General features: G+C 40.8%; 1 protein-coding gene across 4 annotated transcripts in view; it reads right to left on the minus strand.

The window, feature by feature from the left end:
* Positions 1-20,314, minus strand: part of HYDIN (HYDIN axonemal central pair apparatus protein) — a 378,288-nt gene that overhangs the window by 161,674 nt on the left and 196,300 nt on the right. For all 4 annotated transcript variants that reach the window (XM_032591379.1, XM_030298918.1, XM_032591380.1 and 1 more), the window contains exons 19-22: positions 15,502-15,740; positions 12,373-12,646; positions 7,881-8,024; positions 2,986-3,129 (exon numbers count right to left, since the gene is read on the minus strand). In XM_032591379.1, the coding sequence (XP_032447270.1) occupies positions 2,986-3,129; positions 7,881-8,024; positions 12,373-12,646; positions 15,502-15,740 (801 nt within the window). The remainder of the gene's footprint in view (positions 1-2,985; positions 3,130-7,880; positions 8,025-12,372; positions 12,647-15,501; positions 15,741-20,314) is intronic.

Genomic DNA, 20,314 nt, shown 5'->3' on the forward strand with positions numbered 1-20,314 from the left:
ACACAGAGCACTATCGAATTTTTGCTCTTTGCCAATCTGATAGGAAAATTAATTTGCATCTCTTCTAATGTGATTAAAGTTGAACACATTTTCATATATTTAAGAGACATTTTATTTTTCTTTCTGTGAACTATATTCTTTTCCTTTGCCTATTTTTGTATTGGTGTTTTCCTATTGATTTGTAAAAGCTCTTTATTTATTTTTAAATATTTATTTATTTTTGAGGACAGAGAGAGAGAGAGAGAGAGAGAGAGAGTGTGAGTGAGCGGGGGAGGGGGAGAGAGAGAGGGAGACAGAATCTGAAGTAGGCACTAGGCTCTGAGCCCAGTGCAGGACTTGAACTCACAAACTGTGAGATCATGACCTAAGCCGATGTCAGACACTCAACAGACTGAGCCACCCAGGTGCCCCAAAGCTCTTTGTTTTTTAAACTATATGTATGCTTTTATTAAAGTTACACATGCAAATAATATGAAAGGCCCAACTGTGCTAGCAGAATTATTACAGGAAGCAATAGTTCCTGACCCAACCAGGGATCCTAACAGTCCAGAGACCACCATCAATTTGTGTAGTAGGACTGGTCTACAGAACAGCTTCCTTGGGCAGAGAAGGGGTTATCAGTTGGTGGACATACCCCAGACACCAGTTATTATCCTGGAGGGCTAAAATCACACTAGAAACACTGAAGTTCCCCTGGCACTTTGATCCATTTCTCTGGGAAGGCACTTATCTTTAGATCTGGGGATAAAAGCCAGCTGCCCATGTTTTTTGTGTGTGGGGTCAGGTGGGACAGCTGTCTAGTACACATGGAATCTCTCTATTTTCAGTGTTCTCCTCACACTTGTTGCCTCCGAGCCCATGCTACTCAGCTTGAATGACTCTCATGTCTCTGCGGTCTCACAGCAGAATTTTTTAGAATGCTGGTTTTTGTGCCTGTGCCCTTTTGGTCAACCCACTCCATCCTCATTCTGTCTTCTAGAATTTGTTTAAATCTCCCATTATTTGCTTATTACCATCTTCTTCCTTCTTTATCTTACTGTTCTGGGCTTCTTTCCTTCTGAACATTTCTACTTTTGTCTTAAGATTTCAGGAGGGACAAGAGAGTGTGTCTAATCTACCACCCAGATGGAGAAAGCTGCTCATATCTGAATTTTCACTTTATCATCCATTTGTTCTCCTCTGCCCTGTGAGCTTACCCTTCATCTCCACTTTGAACACTTGAATCTCATCTTTAAGCTCTTTTTAAAGACAGGTCATACCATCTACCATTTCTCTGAGGCTGCAGAAAACTACATTCATACTTTCGGTCTCCTTCCTTGTATAGGCTCCCTAGCAGTAGGTTTTTCTTCTGCCTCTCCCTTTTATTTCTCTATTCAAAGATCTTAGCTGGTGTTTTCCCAGCTCAGGCTTGAAGGAAACCCACTAAGTAATTGGTGGGGAAGGGAGGGTGGTAGTGCAGTTTACAGCCACAAGTCAGGTATTGTCTGCAACCCTCTCACTAAGCACCTCTGTCCCCCCATCTCCCTCCAAGATCCATCTCCCTGAGCGAGGCTCACGGCAAATCTCCTTCAGTCATGGGCTCCCTCTTCTGAGATCTCAGGATTGCTGCCTGCCCTCCCTTCCTCCTTTTTACCTCTTCTTCATTAGCTGTCTCCCCAGATTGGGAGGCTGAACACAGTGGTGTATGGATCTGGTTTCTCCCTCACTCCTTCGCTACAGCTCTGCAGTGCCACTGGCCGCATGGCCCCGCCGTTCCCACCAATGTCCGCATGTTCCGCAAAGGATCGCAGGGGTGATCTTTTTTTTTTTTTTTAAAGTTTATTTGTTTATTTTGAGAGAGAAAGAGAGAGTGCAACGAAGAGAGGAGCAGAGAGGGAGACAGGAAGAGGGAAAGAGAGAATCCTAAGAGAGAATGCTAACAGCATAGGGCTCTATCCCATGAACCGTGAGATCATGACCTGAACTGAAATTAAGAGTTGGACACTCAACTGACTGAGCCACCCAGGCGCCCTGCACAAGGGTGATCTTGTAGGGATGTTTAGAGAACACTGCATCCTGCGCCAGACTGGGGAGGCTCAATAGCTCACAGCCTCCTCCCCCAGCCCAGTTCAGATTTCTTAGTATCTGGAGATGGGCTCTCTGGTTTAGGGACTGGGTTTTAGCCATTTCCTTCTTGCCTAGAGTATGGAACTTTGCTTTAGAAAAGTAGAATTAATAGGTTTCTATTATCATTAGTGGAAAGTCACTGTTTTCTGAAGATTACAATGGGCAAGAATGAAGGGTTATCATAATGAGCCAAAGTTCTTACACCATTAATAACAGTTGGGTGAGGGACACCTGGGTGGATCAGTCAGTTAAGAGTCTGACTCTTGATTTCAGCTCAGGTCATGATCTCAAAGTTCATGAATTTGAGCCCCACACTGGGCTCTGCACTGACAGCAATGGAGCCCGCTTGGGATTCTCTGTCTCCCTTTCTCTCAGCCTCTCCCTCTCCCCCATGATCTCTCTCCCTTTCTCTCTCTCAAAAATAAATAAATAAATAAATAAATAAATAAATAAACAAACAAACAAACAAACATTAAAAAAAATCATAGTGGAGGGGCGACTGGGTGGCTCATTCGGTTAAGCGTCTGATTTCGGCTCAGGTCGTGATCTCACCACTTGTGAGTTTGAGCCCCCTACTGGGCTCTGTGCTGACAGCTCAGAGCCTGGAGCCTGCTTCAGATTCTATGTCTCCTTCTCTCTCTGCCCCTTCCTCGATCGTTCCCTCTCTCTCTCACATATAAATATTTAACAAAATTAAAAAATAGTTGAGTGATATTGGAATTTATGACATATAAATCTTCTTTATTCTTTCCTCTTTGTTTCTTAAATTCTTCCTGCCTGTCTGGACTGAAATTAGGTAGCATGCTGACATTATTCTCTTCCTTTGTCACACACACAACTCTCCTAGGAGCTTGTTAAGACAGCACTCTGTCAACTTACCTCAGGAGTTAATGGCAGTGGAGATTTATCAGTCTCGCAGATACAGAAGGGTCTGCTTGTGGAGACCAACACATTCACTGGCAGGGTGGAAATGTTCTTCATGACCAACGGCTGGTAATCAGGTTCCAGGACAGTGTTTGGTTTCTGCAAAAAGGGAAAAAGAAGAAACCAAGTTATGATAAACATGTAAGCCTTTAGCAACCAAAGTCTCATCATCAGTGTTAACAACAGAATTAGCATTCCCCACCCCTCCTTGCTCTCTGTCTCTCTTTCACTGTCTTCCCCCATCCTTGTACAGACTTAGATAATTCATTCACAATTTATGGTGGACTATTGAAAAGTGATCCTACATAAGCCAGAAAACAAAGACTAGATTTCTTACTCTCTTGTGGCCAGGTTAAGAACACCTATACGTGCCATGCCTCTGGATAGTACTATTACTATAGAAGTTTCCAGTGTCATAAAACAAAGTCTAATAATTAGTGATACCTAATGGAAGAACCCATGCATCATTATAATGAACAAAACATTATTTTCCTTATATTTTTTCTATGCTCAAAATATCCAATTTGCAAAAATATATACATTTGTAATATATTGTTATATTGACAAAATGCTCATAACTATTTCTGTAAATTTTTCCCAATAACACTGGGATCGTTGATGTAGAAGCATCTTTCCACTTTCTTAGATACATCAAATTTCATTCTTCAACTGAAGAAAGCATCAGCAATGGATCTTAACCTGAAAATTTCTGGTCAGACTGAATTTTTCTCATTCTAATGTTGGAGTCCACATCATTTCTTGTGTGCTTTGGAAAGGGGGTCTTTTAATAACAGCAGGAGGCAACAGAAGCCTCAATCTGTGGCTTCCAACAATAGACTCCCTCCAATCATTCCCTGGCTCTTCCACAACTCTGGCCTGTTTTCCCCAGGCCTCATGGTTTTGATTTGCTGTTCCAATTTCAGTTAAATCATTCTGATTCTATATTTTGGTCTGACTCTGTCTCTGCTTCTTTGTTCAACACAATCTTCCTTCTCCTGTGGTTCCTGGCTCCCCTGGCTCTGAGGTGCTTAGGTAACCAGTGCCCATTGTGTCTTTGTTGGCTTGGGCTGCTATAACAAATATCATAGACTGGGTGGCTTCAATAACAGATGTTTCAGAGTTCTGGAGGTTGGGAAGTCCAAGATCAAGGTGCCAGCAGATCCGGTGTCTGGCTTTAGATAGCTATCTTCTCACTATGTCCTTGCATGGCTGAGAAGGAGATGATCTCTCTTGTCTCTATTTTTCAGGGCACTAATCCCATTCTTTTTAAAAAATTTTTTTTAATGTTTATTTATTTTTGAGAGACAGAGACAGAGCACAAGCAGGGGAGGGGCAGCGAGAGAGGGAGACACAATCCAAAGCAGTCTCCAGGCTCTGAGCTGTCAGCACCGAGCCCGATGCGGGGCTCGAACTCATGAACCATGAGATCATGACCTGAGCCGCAGTTGGACGTTTGACTGACTGAGTCACCCAGTCACCCTAATCCCATTCTTGAGGTCTCTACCTTCATGACCTAATCATCCTCCCAAAGGCCTTACCTTCAACATCATCACACTGGGGATTAGGACTTCAACATGTGAATTTGGGGAAGACACATTCAGTCCATAACAGTTAGCTCAAGCATCCTGCCTTGGCTGCACTGTTCGAGATCCCTACACACTCCCAGAGTTCTCTGAGGGGCTCAGTCTGGCACTTACCATGAGATGCCAGGCATGTTTCCCTCCCTCTAACATGGCAATACAGGCACTGAATTCACCTTGTATTTGCAGATGATGATATACTGCATTTTGTGAGAGGGATGAAGCAGCACTTTTGGGCCATACAAAGCTGTCCACTCAGTGACCTTCCCCCAGGCCGCTGTGTCACTGCAGAAAGCATTGAAGTGAAGAAGCCATAGTCGGTTGGTTTTGGCAAGAGGCCACTTAGAGGTTAGAGATGAGGAGGAGTCGATGCACACAGAGCCGTTCTATTTTAAAATGACCCCTTCTCTCTGGGTTGTTTGTCTCCCCAAATATCAAGAGACAGGTTTTGCTGGTGGACTTCATGAAGCAAACTGGCTGCTACTTTCAGTTGACCTTTTCAATTCCCCAGAGATGTGATTTCATCTGTGTGCCTTAGGAATGGCATCACAGTTATAAAGTAGATCAAATCTGAGGAAATGGTTATAGAAAAATTCTTCCCATAGGTAGGGCTGGTATCATTATAGTCTAATGTACTAATTCATATATGCTGCCTTGAGCCCAAAATGAGACAGGACAGATAATTTGGTGTTATGTAATTAAATCTGAACACCAACACCAACAGGCCTCTTGTGCATACTGGTTTAATAAAGTTGCACTTCTTCATTGTCCCTGGTGTGGCTTAAATATGAGCAGGAAATAAACAATGAAAAATATACTAGTTGGACAGATTTCACAATTATAATATTTGGGGGGGGGGAAGGAGAGAAGGGCAAAAACAAACACGGAGTTCTGACAATTTGTTTTTTAATTCGATAAGTTGCTGCCATATATAAAATATTTGCTCTTTTATTTTAGTGATAAACTCAGAGATGTAAACAAGAATATGTTAAAAAAAAAAACAACCCAAGGCTTAAGGATATAAAAAAGAAGGAACACTATACACACATTTTTATGGGTGTTTATAGGCTTAGAAAAAAATATCTAATAAGAAACCGGGCTGCATATTTAACATACACTGTAATGTCTTGCAAAGAATAGCTATTCAATAAATACTTACTGAATCTTCTCTGAATAGCGGAATTTAGAGGAAACATGATGCCACCAAATTTGGTGCAGCTGTTGCCAATAAATATCTTTCCTGATTACTTAAAAAAGGAAGAATTTAAAACACTAATGAAAACTTAGTAACTCTGGCAGAAACTCCTGTAGTATTTTCTTGTTATATGTCTCATGGAGCTTGTTTCAGCTGGTTTATCATCCTGTAGCTGAAACCCTTATTCTACTCCTTCAGTGTCTGCTTTCTGCACTAGTCCATTAAGCCAGGGTTTTGCCTTGCCTTGGCGGCCTAATATAATGTAAGTGCTCAAAATTATCTGTTGGTTTGAAGTGAACTTGTACATCTCACCTCCCTTACTTGATTATAAGCTCCCATACTCATATCCTAACAGAGCACTTTATCCATGGTGGGTGCTCAATAGATATTTATTTAATATTAACAAAATATAATGAAATCCACTAACAGAATAAATGGTCTTGAACATTCTCCTGCAAGCCTCCAAGTAGTGAAAGGAATCCTGGTTGATTGCCCCATGATCAGTTAGGCGCTGCCAGACATAGCCCATTTGTACGACACCATGTCAGGATTTAGCTTGGATTATGTACATCCCACACTATGGAACAATGGCTTACTTAATACCCAGTTTTCCCAGTTGGCATGAGGTTCAGCTGGGTGGGTCTAGTCTCACTGCTATATCCCTAGCACTCAACACAGTGCCTAGGACATGGTAGGCCTTGATAAATACTCCACTCAGCAGCCAGCATGACTGTTTCATTGAATAAATCTGAACATGTCACTCCTCTCCCTCCCTAAAGCCCTCCAATGGTCACCCAGAACAAAACCCAAAGTCCAGAACATACCTCCCATCCATGTCAAATTCCTCTGGCCTCTGCCCATTTCTCTAGATGGACCTCATGTCATTCTGGGCACGTTCTCTAAAGTGGCCTTTCAGTTGTATATATTCACCAAGCTCTTTCCTAACTTGGGCCCTTCACATGTGCAGTTCCCTCTGCCTATTGATTCTCTGCTCGTCCCTCATCACCATACTAACTTCTATTTTTCCTTCAAGTCTCAAGTCTAGGCACTTGCTGACAGAGCCATCTAGGACCACATGTACAAATATGGCCATGTCTCCAAGACATGTTCTTGTAGAGCCTTATACCTTATCTTCATAACACTGTTTAGAAATGAATCTTAAACAACCAAATTGTAATAATTTGTTTATGGTCTATAACCCTGACCAGTCTCTTAGCTTTCACGATGTCAGGCTGGTTCACCAGATTTCCAGCACCAATGCAGTCCTCAACTCAGAGAGGCATTCTCTACCTATCTATTTTGAATGGTACATAATTCTAGGATGGAAGTCTGCTGAGGAGTACGTCCAGTCCTGCTGTGATGTCTCCTTCCACCTCTTCCCCATCCTGACCCCCCTGCCCTGAGCAGCAGCCATTCTTCATTTCCCCTGTCGTATGCCTCCTCCATTTAGTGCTTGTCCTTAATAGTTATATAAAGTCATGGGAATTTATAGCCATATAAATTAAAGAGTATGAATCAAAGAGTTTAGGTTGATTATTCTCAAGCAGTGTTAGGTGACCGCATAATAGCTTAACTTGCATCTCCGTTCCCTTACACGTATGACGGAATGATAATAGAACCCACTGGATAGATTGTTGTGAGGAAACAACTGGGAAAATGTAGTTGAGGAACATGGCCTGATGCCAGTGCCTACCAATCAGTAAATGGCAGCTTTTCTTACTGATTATTATAATTATCAATAATTCTACTCTAACCCTTTCTATACTGAGATGTTTATTTCACCTGGTTAGAATAAAAGGATCAACTAAAATGCATTTTCAGTGCACTGGAATACGCCTTCGTTTACTTTGTCTTATATATCAGGAACGAGGCAAGTAGAATTTCCATAACAATTCACATTTCAAAGGAATGTAGGTTTAGATTCAGAAGTTTTAGTTAAATGTGTATTGGTTTCTGAAGCTTAGAAAACATTCACTGGGTGTGGGTATAACAGGCTTCCCATTAATTTAGCTTCCAAAATGAAAATGTGAACGAGCTGACCCCTACTTAGTGCACCCGCCCCAGGCAGCACTGACCTTCTCCAGTCGGTATATGAGCTGTTTGGTGGAGAGCTGGATAAGTGGCGCTATAAACTCACAGATGATATTCGCAGTCATCAGCAAGCTCTTCCCCTTCTGTGCCCCGATGATGGCATGGCACACCAGCTTTTCTTTGACTATCTGTAGACGAGACACATCAGCACTTGTGGAATATCCATAGCTCAGAAAACTTAATTCTCAAAATCAACAAGCTGATTCTCAACTACCTGCCTGGTGACACCAGGAAAGAGCACATTTTTCCAAATAGTGCATTTCAGGGATTGCTCTCTGTCACACAATTAAAGTCTGATTGGTTGAATATGTCCTGGATGTGTTTGTTTCTGACTGCTCCCAAGGACACAATCAATTGACATTCATTTCAACCTATATATACATATATATTACAGGAAAATGTATCATGCATCAGAACTGCTAAGGACTGAACATACAAAACAGACAAGGCAGACAAAGCAGGTAAAATCCTTACTGGGCTTATGGTTCAGGTAGATACATGATTTCTTATCAAGCTAGGCAGGAACTATGGCTAGAAAAGTTTTGCCTTTCATGCTTGAATGTTTAAAAATCATGCTGTAGACTCTCCCAACAAAAGGAGTCCAAGGCCAGATGGCTTTCCAGGGGAATTCTACCAAACATTTAAATAAGAGTTAACACCTATTATTTTGAAGCTGTTCCAAAAAAAGAAATGGTGTAAATACTTCCAAACTCATTCTCTGAGGCCAGCATTACCCTGATTCCAAAACTAGACAAAAAGACCCCACTAAAAAGAGTTACGGGCCAGTATCCCTGTTGAACATGGATGCAAAAATCCTCAATGAAACACCAGCAAATCAATCAATGTAATACATCACAGTAATAAAAGAAAGGATATGATCCTCTCAATAGATGCAGAGAAAGTGTTTGACAATATACAGCATCCCTTCTTGATAAAAACCCTCATGAAAATAGGGATAGAAGAATCATACCTCAAGATCATAAAAGCCACATATGAAAGACCCACCACTAATATCATCCTCAATGGGGAAAAACTGAGAGCTTTCCCTCTAAGGTCAGGAACACGACAAGAATGTCCACTCTCACCACTGTTGTTCAATATAGTATTGGAAGTCCTAGGCTCAGCAATCAGACAACACAAAGAAAAGGCATCCAAATTGGAAAGGAAGAAGTCAAACTTCCACTCTCCACAGATGACATGATACTCTGTGTGGAAAACCGAAAAGACTCCACCAAAAAATTGCTAGAACTAATCCATGAATTCAACAGTCACAAGGTATAAAATAAATGTACTGAAATCAGTTGCATTTCTATACACCAATAATGAAACAGCAGAAAGAGAAATCAAGGAATCGATCCCTTTTACAAGTGCACCAAAAACGATGAAATACCTAGGAATAAACCTAACCAAAGAGGTGAAAAATCTATACAATGAAAACTATAGAAAGCTTATGAGAGAAGTTGAAGAAGACACACACACACACAAATGGAAAAACATTCCATGCTCATGGATTGGAAAAACAAATATTGTTAAAATGTCGATATTACCCAAAGCAATCTACATATTCAATGCAATCACTATCAAAATAACACCAGCATTCTTTGCAGAGCTAGAACAAACAATCCTAACATTTGTATAGACCAGAAAAGACCCCGAATAGCCAAAGCAATCCTGAAAAAGAAAAGCAAAGTTGGAGGCATCACCATTCTGGATTTTAAGCTGTATTACAAAACAGACACATAAACCAATGGAATAGAATAGAGAACCCAGAAACTGACCCACAAACGTATGGCCAACTTATCTTTAACAATGCAGGAAAGAATATCCAATGGAAAAAAGTCTCTTCAGCAAATGGTGTTGGGAAAACTGGGCAGTGACATGCAGAAAAATGAACCTGGACCACTTTCTTACACCATACTCAAAAATAAATTCAAAATGAATGAAAGACCTAAACGTAAGACAGGAAGCCATCAAAATACTAGAGGAGAAAACAGGCAACAACCTCTATGACCTTGGCTGCAGCAACTTCTTACTTGATATGTCTCTGGAGGCAAAGGAAACAAAAGCAAAAATGAATGATTGGGACCTCATCAAAATAAAAAGCTTCTGCACAGTGAAGGAAACAATCAGCAAAACTAAAAGGCAACCGACAGAATGGGAGAAGATATTTGCAAATGACATATTAGATAAAGGGTTAGCAGCAAAATCTATAAAGAACTTATCAAACTCAACACTCAAAAAACAAATAATCCAGTGAAGAAATGGGCAAAAGACATGAATAGACACTTTTCGAAAGAAGACAAGCAGATGGCTAACAGACACATGAAAAAATGCTCACATCACTCATCATCAGAGAAATACAAATAAAAATCACAATGAGATACCACCTCACACCTGTTAGAATGGCTAATGTTAACAACTCAGGCAACAACAGATGCTGGTGAGCATGTGGAGAAAGAGGAGCCCTTTTGCACTGCTGGTGGGAATGCAAGCTGGTGCAGCTACTCTGGAAAAAAGTATGGAGGTTCCTCAAAAAATTAAAAATAGAACTACCCTACAACTCAGAAGTTGCATTACTAGGTATTTATCCAAAGGATACAGGAGTGCTGATTCAAAGGGGTGCATGCACCCCAATGTTTATAGCAGCCCTATTGACGATGGCCAAAGTATGGAAAGAGCCCAAATGTCCATCAGCTGAGAAATGGGTAAAGATGTGGTGTATACGTACATACAATGGAATACTACTTGGCGATCAAAAAGAATGAAATCTTGCCATTTGCAACAACATGGATGCAACTACAGTATATCATGCTAACTATCATCTGATTTCACTCATATGTGGAATTTAAGATACAAAACAAATGAACATAAGGAAAGGAAAGCAAAAGTAATATAAAAACAGAGAGGGAGACAAACCATAAGAGACTCTTAAATACAGAGAACAAACTGAAGGTTGCTGGCAGGGTGTTAGGTGAGGGGAAGGGTTAAATGGATGATGGGTATTAAGGGGACATTTGTTGGGATGAGCACTGGGTGTTATATGTAAGTGATGAATCACTAAATCTTATTCCTGAAATCATTATTAAAATAAACAAACAAATAAACAAACAAGCTATTAAAAGCCTTAAAAAAATAAAAATCGTGCTATAGAAACCAATACTTCTTTGGATCCAAGAGGCCCAGATTTTTATAAAGTAGAAAGGACCTAGAGTGACATTATACCAGAATAGCTTACACTGAAGAGTATTCAGGTTTTGGATGTTAAAGAATTCAAGTCTCTTCTCAGTTATGTACTACCACATAGAAGAACATTCAGGGAAGCATTTAGCAAATCTTAAACTGAACTTAGAATCCCAGTTTCTCAGATTTAATGCCTTTAAAAATATGATCAGCTCCTGGTAACAACATTGTAAATGTGCTCCTGGGACAGCCTGTCAGTGTCTTGAGTTGAGGGGCTGCATTCTATCCATCTTTGCATCCTTACTGCCTAGCACAGTATTTGTCCTATGGTATACACTCGGTAAAAGTTGGCTGAATCCCCGAATGACAGAAAGAAAGAGCATATGATGCACTCCCATGATGGGAAATGACCTTTTTGTTTTTGCACCGAGGATGGGTTTTACCTGAACATGTGCTGTGAAGAATCAATGCAAATGAAGTCAAGTGAACCTGCCACCCTAGAGGACCTAAGCTGTGGGCGAGCTTTCCCATCTTGTCTACTGGGAGACAAATTTCCATTGTTTCCTATCTCATGAGGAAAAATCCAGTACTACCTCCTAATTCAGTGACCCCAGCAGGAGCTCAAGGATGATCATTTCTCATCCATAAAGTCTGCACTAGTGAGGGAGAAGAGGCTCGTAAGTGATTTGGGAAGTTTCTTTTGTGCTTTTGATGGTTTCCAATTTCCATGAGGGAATAGGAGTAAATAGGCACACGTTTTGGAGCTGCTTAAATGTTTAAAGCAGAATGTTGATAATATAAATATGAGCAGGACATCCAAGTCGCTGAAGGTAACTCAGCTTTTTACTTGATACATAACAAGATGATGGTTATAAATAGGAAGCTGTTGTGTCAGGTTGAGGGGAAAGGGGCCAAGGATGTCCCAATACCTGGAGAGCAGAGGCAGCTGAGTGTCTCTAAAAACATCCTTTTTGAATAAATAGGAAATTAATATTGCTATGTGTTAAGAGGAGGTTTAGCTTTGGGTGAATGCTGGATGTCCCTCTGACCCTGGGGATGAGAACCTACTTTAAATGGTATTTTAGGGTTGGGATCATGGTAGCTGTAGAAACAAACAAAAAACTGAGCAGAGCCGAATCTTGGAAGCAATAGGTGCTGCCATGGTAACTCAGTGCTGTGTGAAAACCTTGAGAAAACTGCATCCTTTCTTCAGATAAATGTTAAGCGACTCTCCTTAGAAATACAGCAAAGATTTATTTAGGAGAAAAACGGCTTCTAAGGGTGCTGTCCTCTTACCCTGGGAGTAGCAGAATAGCCTTCAAGTATCACATCGATCGTCTGGTCTGGGTACAGCTCCATTCTGACTGGGTGGATCTGAAACACGGGGTTCTGTGGGGCCCCAGGCTCCTGGAAGTGCTGGGGTCGGGGCTGGCTCTTAGCAAGTCCCTTCTTAGCCAGGCCCTTCTTGCTCAGCTTGTTCTGTGGATGGAAATCTTCGTTCATCCAGAACAACTGTTGGACCCGACGTCCCTTGTTGGTCAACTTGAAGCGGTAATAATAGGTGTCCAGGCTGCAAAAGAGGAGGCAGGAATTGAGAGGGCTCAACTTGGGGTGTTCTGTTCAGCTCCACACCCTTGGGATTTTTCTCCTCTGTAAAGTATTTAAAAGGTAAGTAATGAAATACACTTTATTTTTAAAAATTTAGGAATGCTACATCATGATGCTATGAGGAGCTACCACAGTAAGGGAACGAGGTAGTATCTACTTATGGAGTCCACAGACTGGAGTCCAGTACCTGGGTTTGGTCCCTGAGTTTCCACCACCAGGAAAGTGGTATATAAACACAGACACAGTGTATGGAAAAATCACTCTAATTTATGATAAATGTTCTAAGGAGTGAAAGGAAAGTAAAATACCTACTGGAGGAGAAATATATTTCAAATTGTATTGAGTATATTTCTACTGACTGAGTGAAATCTCTTGTGATGAGCTCAACTTGAAGGGAACTTGGAAGAGAAGCCAAGCATATCCTCCAAGCCTGACCAAAGCTCAAGGGGACTGTACCATGGACCAGAACATCACCTGGATTGGTCATTTTTCTCAGAGGAGTGCTTTAAAAATGCTATTTCATTCATCAAGTCATTTGTTCATTCATTCATCTATTCCATGAACATTTATTAAGAACCTCTTGATTGTCTGGCTCTTTTAAAGACACTGGGATTTCTGAGATCTTGGACTTGGTTCAAACATGATTTTGTTTGGAATTAAAACAAAACTGATTTATAAGTTTATTTAAATTTTTTTTTTCAGGGAGAAGGCTCACCTTGGCACTGTTTTTTATTTTTAAAATCTTATTAGGCTTTGAGATTTCATCCCCTCTGTTCCTCATTAGAAATACCATCATATGCTAATAAGTAAGTTGAAGCATAAATAATAAATAAATAATAAGGAATATTTGCCGATTGTCAGGTGTAGCCATTTCTATCTAAATAGGTATTTACAGAGTATGCTTATTGGAGTAGTTTGACTTCATGGCTAAGTCCAGGCTTTGGGGAAATAATAAATATAATAATAAATAATATAAACATATAAATTATATGTGTAAATAATATATGATATATAATATAAATAATATAAACTGTAGGCAGTGTATCTGTCACTTGTACATAGTACATATTTCAATTGTCACAGCAATACAGTAATATTAAGTATGTTTGCTCTCATTTTATAGATAAAGAAATGGAAGCTCTGAAAATTTAAGGGAGTTGCCCAAAAATATGTAGTCAGAAAAGGTGGCATATGGGTATTTCTTCAGACCCTTATGATCAAAAGTTTGGCAAACTTTTTCTATAAAGGGATGAATAATAAATACGTAAGACTTCTTGGGCCACATGGTCTGTCACAACAACTCAACTCTCCACTGTAGTGTGAAAGAAGCCATAGAGAATGTATGTATAGGAATGGGCATGGCTGTATTCCTATAAAACTTTATTTATAGAAAAAGGCAGTGGGCTGCAGTTTGCCCACCCCTGCTTTTGATCATTCTTCTGGAGATTGCTGGCATCACGATTTTATGGCAAAAAGAATAACTATAGAGCTTAGCCAGAGGAAAACTTGGCAGCTAAAAGCTGCAGTTTGCTTCTACATTCACAGGAAACTATTAGCTAACCCTCCATTTCTAGGCGAGTGTCAGAATATCCTTTGGGGCTATTTGACACTATTTGTAGACTAAGGAGAACATGTAATTAAATCTGGCTTGCAGCACATTGTTTTCTATAATTATATTTGAGTGCACTTAACAAAGAAATTTGGAAATAGAAGCATGGTATGCAATGAAAAAATGCCCCAGCTTATGGCCAACAGATGGGTGGAGAGGAGTATTTTTATATCCAGTTGACACCCAAACTGTAATTGGATGTTTGTCTGAAAACATGTGCAATTCAACTATCTGACTTGCCTGTTACTTAATTCCTCCTGGTTAATGTATTTTCAATCAAGTGTCATGTGTTGTAGATGGAGCAGAGGAAAGGAGGTGTGGATGGGCTTTCGGGGAGGGCTCCCAACTGGTTTTTGTCAGGTACGTCCTCTCTAAGCACAGTGTCCATCTTGGTTTCATGACCTGTTACACCACAAGGCAGGAGCACCCCTCTGAGACCGGCTCACAGTACTGCAATAGACAGGCCAGATTCAACTGGCCCCAAGAATCAATGAGTGGCAGCCATGTGACTCCGATGAGGAGCCATGAATAACCCCCCAAATGTCTCCTCCACTGTTAGCATTCAAACCTCATACACTTTCAGAGACACACATTTAGGCTGTTCTGCTCAGAGACATCTATACTGTACCACCTTTTATTTAAATATTGAGATTCTCTAGCTTTTCAGGAGGAGCCAATTGCAAGCATCTCAGTTGTTGGTGCTTTGGTGGGGAGATGAGCAGAGGACATAAAACAAAACAAAACAAAATGACTGGCTCTGCAATACCAGATAATATACATTTGCAATAAATTTTCAACCTTCCTACTTACACTGTACTTAGGTCACCACCAAGTTATATCTGTATTTTCCACAGTCATGGAGAGGAATTAGCAATGTGTCAGATGGAATTAAAGAGGAGGAATCATGATCGAGATACTAAATTTGTCACAAAGAAGCCATTGTATGTTTGAAAGAAAAATGCACTTCTATAAATGTCTTCTCTGGAGCAGAGGGACACAGCTGGGAAAATGCAACTACACTGTGCCTAGGAAAGGTCCTCTTGTGGCTGATGTACCCATTTGGAGGGGGTAAAGTGAAGATGGGAAAAGGGAGGGGGGCTGAAGACATTAGTTCTATTTACTGAAAGTAATTTTTCAAAGTAGAGGTGATGCTCAGTTTATGAAACAGACGTAGTATCTGGAACAATCAGTCCAGGGTATTTCCCTACCTGAAATGTGCTCCCAAATTGAGCTCTGGAGCAAAGGGCTTATCTGAAACAATGGTGGAACCAACTCCTGAAGCCTGGACAGGAATCCGGTAGGTGTTGCTATTTTCTATGCTCAAAATAACTGTGTCTTTGAATGTCAGTATGTCATTCAGGTTGGCTGTCAGCGTCAGCTGAAAATCAGTTTCCGGAGGAACCATGCCTTCATTGGGTTCAATTGTCCAAAGGGATTTTTTGTGTGCCTGCAACACAAGAGTACAAGTTAACAGTGAAGATATTCTTGGCTTTTCATTCTGCACATGTCAAAGCCCTCTATAGTTCAAATGACTGGCACTGCAGAACTGAACATCAGAGACAAACATTATTTTTTTGAATCAAAGCAGCTGGGTGTTTGTTGGCTTTTCTTTTTTTCAAAACGCAATGTGATTTTGAAGAGCAAACCTACAATTCTACTCTTGAATGCTCTGTGAAGATTCTTTACATCTCTTTCTCAAGATGACAGTCCAGTTCTCTAACAAGCTTATGCTAATTATCTGCTCTAATCTCCAAATTCTGAGATACCAGCAGAAGGTACAACATCCTTCCTGGAACTTGTAATTTTTAAAGCAAATGTTTTTCAAGTGCAAAGTGTCTATGATGTTATAGTGAGGATAAACAGCTTTCATTAATAAACACAATGTAGGAAGTCATCTTGATTTATATTATTTCATAATAATCAATGGAATTTCGTTTGCTAAAATTCCAAACTTATTTTGAAATATATGACAGGGCTAAATTCTAGAGTTGGAAGTGATGCCCACTAATCTGTTTCCTTTAACTATGTAGACCCTCATAGCTCATTCTTTACTCCCTAAAGTCTTTCTTTGGCCAAACGATACCTCTCAACAAAGCCTACCCTGCACATCACATTTTTAATTTCAAACCTTCCCTCAGTACTCCTGATCCCCTTTACCCTGTTCTGTTTTTTTCCCTTAGCACTTATCATCTTCTAACTTAGTGCACAATTAACTTATTTGTCATGCTTGTTTGTCTCCTTGCACTAGGATATATGCTCTCCATAGAAGGGATGTTTATGTTTTTTGTTCTTGTTTGTGTTCACTGATATATCCCCAGCACCTGCAACTATGCCCGGAACATAGTAGATGCTTAATAAATATATGACAAATGAATTAATGTATCTGCCTTTGATGTTAGAAAACTCAATTCTCATCTAAGGTAACTTACCCCAGATTTTAATACCTCAAATTGTTACATATCCCTTTCTTATGTAAAGTGGAGATATACTTTTTTTTGTACCTTCCACAACATTGGTATTTGGTCCACTCCCTTGGAGATAAATAGAATAAATTGAAGCTCCCTCTTTACTTAACAGCCCTTCAAATCCTGCATCCCACCTTTAGAAGAAAATCTCATATAGTACAATCAGGCTCCAAAGTTAAGATTTTGGTTAAGGTGTCAAGTCATAAAAAAAATGACTAATGCTTATTTAATCTAAAAATATAAATTGTGCTTCCTTGATGGTAATTTATCTGTTTTTTCAGGCTACTTTTAAGATTTTTTCTTTATGTTTAATTGTGTGTAGGGCAGGTTCTCCATATGGTATGTAGTTAGTTTATTTGCATATCCTTCTTGGAATTTGCTACTTTTCTAGAATCTGTGGTTTGGTATCTCTTATTTCTGAAAACTTCTCAGCTATTATCTGTTTAAATATTGTTTCTGCCTCATTTTCTTTCTCTTTTCCTTGAATGTATGTGACTTTTCTGATATGTCCTCTCTGTCTCTGCAGACTCCCATCTGCATTTTCCATTCTTTTGCTCTTTGTGTTTCATTTTGTATTTGTTCTGAGCTATCTTCCAGTTCACTAATTCTTTCTTCAGCTGTGTGCAAGTCACTTTTAAACACACCTATTATGTTCTTGCTTTCCCATGTAAACAACAAAAATGTGAGTCAGAAGAGGCTGGGGTAAAGGCACTTCAGGGACAGACACCTAAAGAACAAGATGCTTCTTCAGAGAAGAGGATATTGAAAACCTTTTATTGTAACATGCTTAACTTGAAGCATCTCAGTCACCCTAGATAATGACATCCAGCTGACCAAGAAGAGAAGAAAGAGGAGGGAGAGTCACATGCTGAGATTTTATGTACCAACCCTGGAAGTGTCACACATCACTTCTGCTACTTCCCCTGTACACAACTCAGGCAGCCACCTTAGCTTCAAAAAAGGGTGAGAAATGTCATCTGGCTCTGAATCTAAGAGTAAAAGGGAACGGTTGTGGTGAACTGCTAGCTACTTGCTGTTAAAGCCGCCCTGATGGTTAAGTCTACTACCAGATCCTTAAGTCTTCCCCCAATTCCCTGGATCCCAGATTTTGGAAGGCGAAGAATTTACACCATCAGAACACAGAAGTGGGCACATAACTTGGCATTTCAACTCTTATGGGGATTGCAGACCTGGAGTTCCTATCTACCTGTTGTTAGGACAAATAGAAGGGCAGCAAGAAGAGAAAATAAGGAAGTTCTAGGCCAGATGATCTCAGCTGTTGGCCCTTGTTCCCAAATTAGTGGCCTTGGACCCTCTACATAGTTTTACTCATTTATGAGACCCAGCTTACAATTAAAACATAAATTGGTGCCATTTTTTTCCTTCTTTCAAAAAAAAAAAAAAAAGATTAGAGAGGGAGAGAGCCAAAGCATAAGAGATTCTTAAAAACTGAGAACAAACTGAGGGTTGATGGGGGGTGGGAGGGAGAGGAGGGTGGGTGATGGGTATTGAGGAGGGCACCTTCTGGAATGAGCACTGAGTGTTGTATGGAAACCAATTTGACAATAAATTTCATATTTAAAAAAAAAAGCAAATGTCTTTCAGAAGAGGGTTCTGTCAATGTCATCTTTCCCTTATAACCATTTATTCTCCTCCCCTAGCCAGTATCATAGGTCAGTCCTCTGTTCACAATGAAGATAGGGTGTCACCAGTATAAGTGCTATTTCAGGTCAGGGGACATTAGTTTTCAATGGATGGGTACCATTTCTATTCTGATTCCTGCTGACACAGGTTGGCAGCTCTGGAAAGAAGACACAAAGTTGCTCTCCAGGGCTGAACTGGTGAGTTTTCTTTTTGATGAAGGTTATTAATCAATGTTTGGCATAAAACCAGGCAGCAAAGTATATCATAGAATCCACGAACAAGGAACACTAAAACACCAACTGCTAAGGTACTGGACTGTCCTCACCCAAAGTCAACCTTTAAACTAGTTGCTCTAACACCCCTGTGTCTCTTTGCTATTTGACTTTTGGGGGATGTCCTTTGCTACTAGGAAGAACTTGGCATATGTGACATTTTCTGTTATTAGGTGACAAATTTGACAGAAAAGGAGTGGATGAATGATAATCAGCATAGCTATGGAGAACATTCCATAATCTTTCAAAACTACAATATAGTAAGACAACAACTGATGGAAATAGGTTAGGAGGGAGGGCTCTGAAGGAAAAGTGATGTGGGTTTAAGTCCCAGCTCCACTGGGTTCTGACTGTTGGGTCTTGGGCGTGTCACTTAACCATGGCTGGCCTCAGTTTTCTCATCTGTAGCCTGGGACACCAACTGCACCTTCTGCATAGGACCGTGGTAATATTTAAATGAGGTAATGTGGGTAAAACTCAGAATAGTGTCTGACAAATAGAAAGTCCTAGCTACTATCATCATTTTACCAAAATATGAAATGCTCCACATGACGCATAATTATGGGCTCCATAGTATTTGCTAAATATATGGATTATAGAACTGAGAAAACAAAGATGGATGCTAAGAAAGCATATAACATACAATACTCTTGCCAGAAGAGAAGGAGCTTGTAAGGGTTTGTGGCAGGCAGAATTGCAAGTGGCCCCCAAGATGTTTATCTCCTGATGTATAGTTATCCTTCCCAGTTATTTAATCAAACACTAATCTATGTGCTGCTGTGAAGGGATTTTGCAGATAAAGTCAAGATCCTACATCCATTGACTTTAAGGTGGGGAGATTATCGTTAGTGGATCCGATGAGATTTTAGAAGTGACTGGGCTCTTCCTAGTCAAAAGACTTCAAGTGTGAGAGGGGCTATGGAAGGGACCACATGGCAGGGGGCTGTGGGTGTTTCAACAGCAGCTGAGTGCAGACCCTAGCTGGCAGCTAGCAAGAAAAAAGGGGGGGGCCTCAGTCTGTCACTGCAACGAAATAAATTCTGCCGACAACCTGAGGGGGCCTAGAAGTGAATCTTTCCCTAGTCAAGCCTCCTGAAGAGAATGCAGTTCTACCACTGCCTTGACTTCAGTGTTTTGAGAGCCTAACGAGAGGATCCAGCCAACTCATTGCCAGACTTCTGACCTATCGAAACTGAGATGATAGGGGATCCTGGGAAGATGGCGGCATAGGAGGACGCTGGGCTCACCGTGCGTCCTGCTGATCACTTAGATTCCACCTACATCTGCCTAAATAACCCAGAAAACCACCAGAAGACTAGCAGAATGGAGTCTCCAGAGCCAAGCCCAGACGAGAGGCCCACAGAAGAGGGTAGGAAGGGTGGAGAGGCTGTGCGCGCTCACCGACAGGTGGGAGGGAGCCGGGAGGAGGGGCGGCCTGCCGGCCAAGCAGAGCCCCCAAGTCTGGCTTGTAAAAGCGGAGGGGCCTGAGGGAGTGTGTTCTGACAGCAAGCGGGACTTGACATCTGGAAGGTTATAAGCTAACAGCTCTGCTCGGAGAACTGGAGGGCTGGAGGACAATGGGAGGGAGAGTTGTTGAGCCCCGGACGACAAAGCTCAGCTTGGCGGGGAACAAAGGCGCT

This window comes from Lynx canadensis, chromosome E2, assembly GCF_007474595.2.
Source record: "Lynx canadensis isolate LIC74 chromosome E2, mLynCan4.pri.v2, whole genome shotgun sequence".
In the NCBI taxonomy this organism is placed as follows: Eukaryota; Metazoa; Chordata; class Mammalia; order Carnivora; family Felidae; genus Lynx; species Lynx canadensis.